This window comes from Psammomys obesus, unplaced genomic scaffold, assembly GCF_907164565.1.
Source record: "Psammomys obesus unplaced genomic scaffold, mPsaObe1.curated_primary_1811, whole genome shotgun sequence".
Classification (NCBI taxonomy): Eukaryota; Metazoa; Chordata; class Mammalia; order Rodentia; family Muridae; genus Psammomys; species Psammomys obesus.
The window spans coordinates 58,966-60,368 of NW_026591497.1; the positions used below are offsets into that span (position 1 = coordinate 58,966).

General features: G+C 43.2%; 1 protein-coding gene across 1 annotated transcript in view; it reads left to right on the forward strand.

Annotated features, from left to right (window-relative positions):
- Lrrc74b (leucine rich repeat containing 74B) overlaps positions 1-510 on the forward strand; it is a 12,711-nt gene extending 12,201 nt beyond the window's left edge. Inside the window, 1 exon segment of the mRNA XM_055610265.1 lies at positions 334-510. Within this exon segment, the coding sequence (XP_055466240.1) occupies positions 334-510 (177 nt within the window).
- Positions 511-1,403: the final 893 nt, after the last annotated feature.

A 1,403-nucleotide genomic window follows, 5' to 3' on the forward strand; every position in this document is an offset into this window, starting at 1 on the left:
CACCTCCTCCAACAAAGCCACACCTCCTCCAACAAAGCCACACCTCCAATCCCTTCTTCAAACAACTCAACCAACTGGGGATCAAATATGCAGATACAGGAGCCTACGAGGGTCATTCTTAGTCAAACTACCACAACACCCCTTTTAGTTTTAGACTTCCTTGAGTTCCTTTCCTATTTCAATAGTATTGGGGGAAGGAGGAAGGAGGTCTTGAGACTGTCATCCACAAGAGAGAAAATGCCGAAAAGAGTTTCTCTGAGACCTTAGGATACAAATGAAAATAATCAAATCCTCAGGAAGTGTTATAACTATGTCCCAATGGTCTCTCCTTAGGATAGCCAAGTGAGCAGAGAGTGTGATGACCTCATTAGCTCCATGAACATGATTCCTCCAGGACTTTGTATAAAGAGTAACACTTCCAGAAGAAAAGACTGGCCACCAACCTCCAGACCATCCCCGGTGGCAGCTACTCCAAGTGACTCTGGCCTTGTCTCTAATATGCCATGTTAATGTCCACATTGCTGCCCTTTGAATGCACAGCATGTTCTCTTCCTTTCTGCTCTACAGGATCTGACATAATCTGGGCTTCATTTGCTTTGGTTCATTCATTCAACAAAAAAAAAAAAAAAAAAAAAAGACTCCCTTGAACAACATTGGACACAAGGCAATGACATCCCTGTCATCCAGATGTTCATGTTCTGGTGAAACTGTTAGACAAAATATAAGGAGATATGCAAATGGAATTCCCAAGTTCTTCTTGCAAGAATGCAAACAGTCACAAGACACTGGACCAAATTGTGAAATCACCCATGTGCGCCAGTGTAGTCAACTGACTGATTTGCTCTACAGAAACAACCAGAGCTACATAGAAAAATTGCTGCCTCATGATGTATAACTCAGTAGTGTTTGCCTAAGACATAGAAACCCTTGGCTTGATTCTACACCACCATAGAGAGAAGCACGATGATGCATGCATATAATTTTAGCACCCCAGGAGTCTAGGCAGGAAGAACAGAAGTTCAAGGCCATCCTCCATAGCATAGTCAAGTTGAGGCTAGGGTGGGCTACATAAGATTCTGCCCCAAAAAAGAAAATTAAAAAAAGATACTTGTACAGTTTGTGGAACATGGCTTTGATTCTGGCCCTTTGGAGACTGAAGCAAGATCATAGAGATCTAGCCACAGACTTGACTCCAGATGTCTTCCTCGCCAATTTTCCAATCCAGATGTTTTTCTCACCCAATGCACTCCTTCCAAGTCCCTGACTAGCCAGCCAGTCCATTGGCTACAGCCCATAAATCTCGGCCATTTCTTCTTCCTAACAAAATGTATGACCTTGTGTACAGCCTGGTGTTCTGCACACTGAAGATTTCACTTTGCCAATCTCTTTCAGGGCTGTTGCAG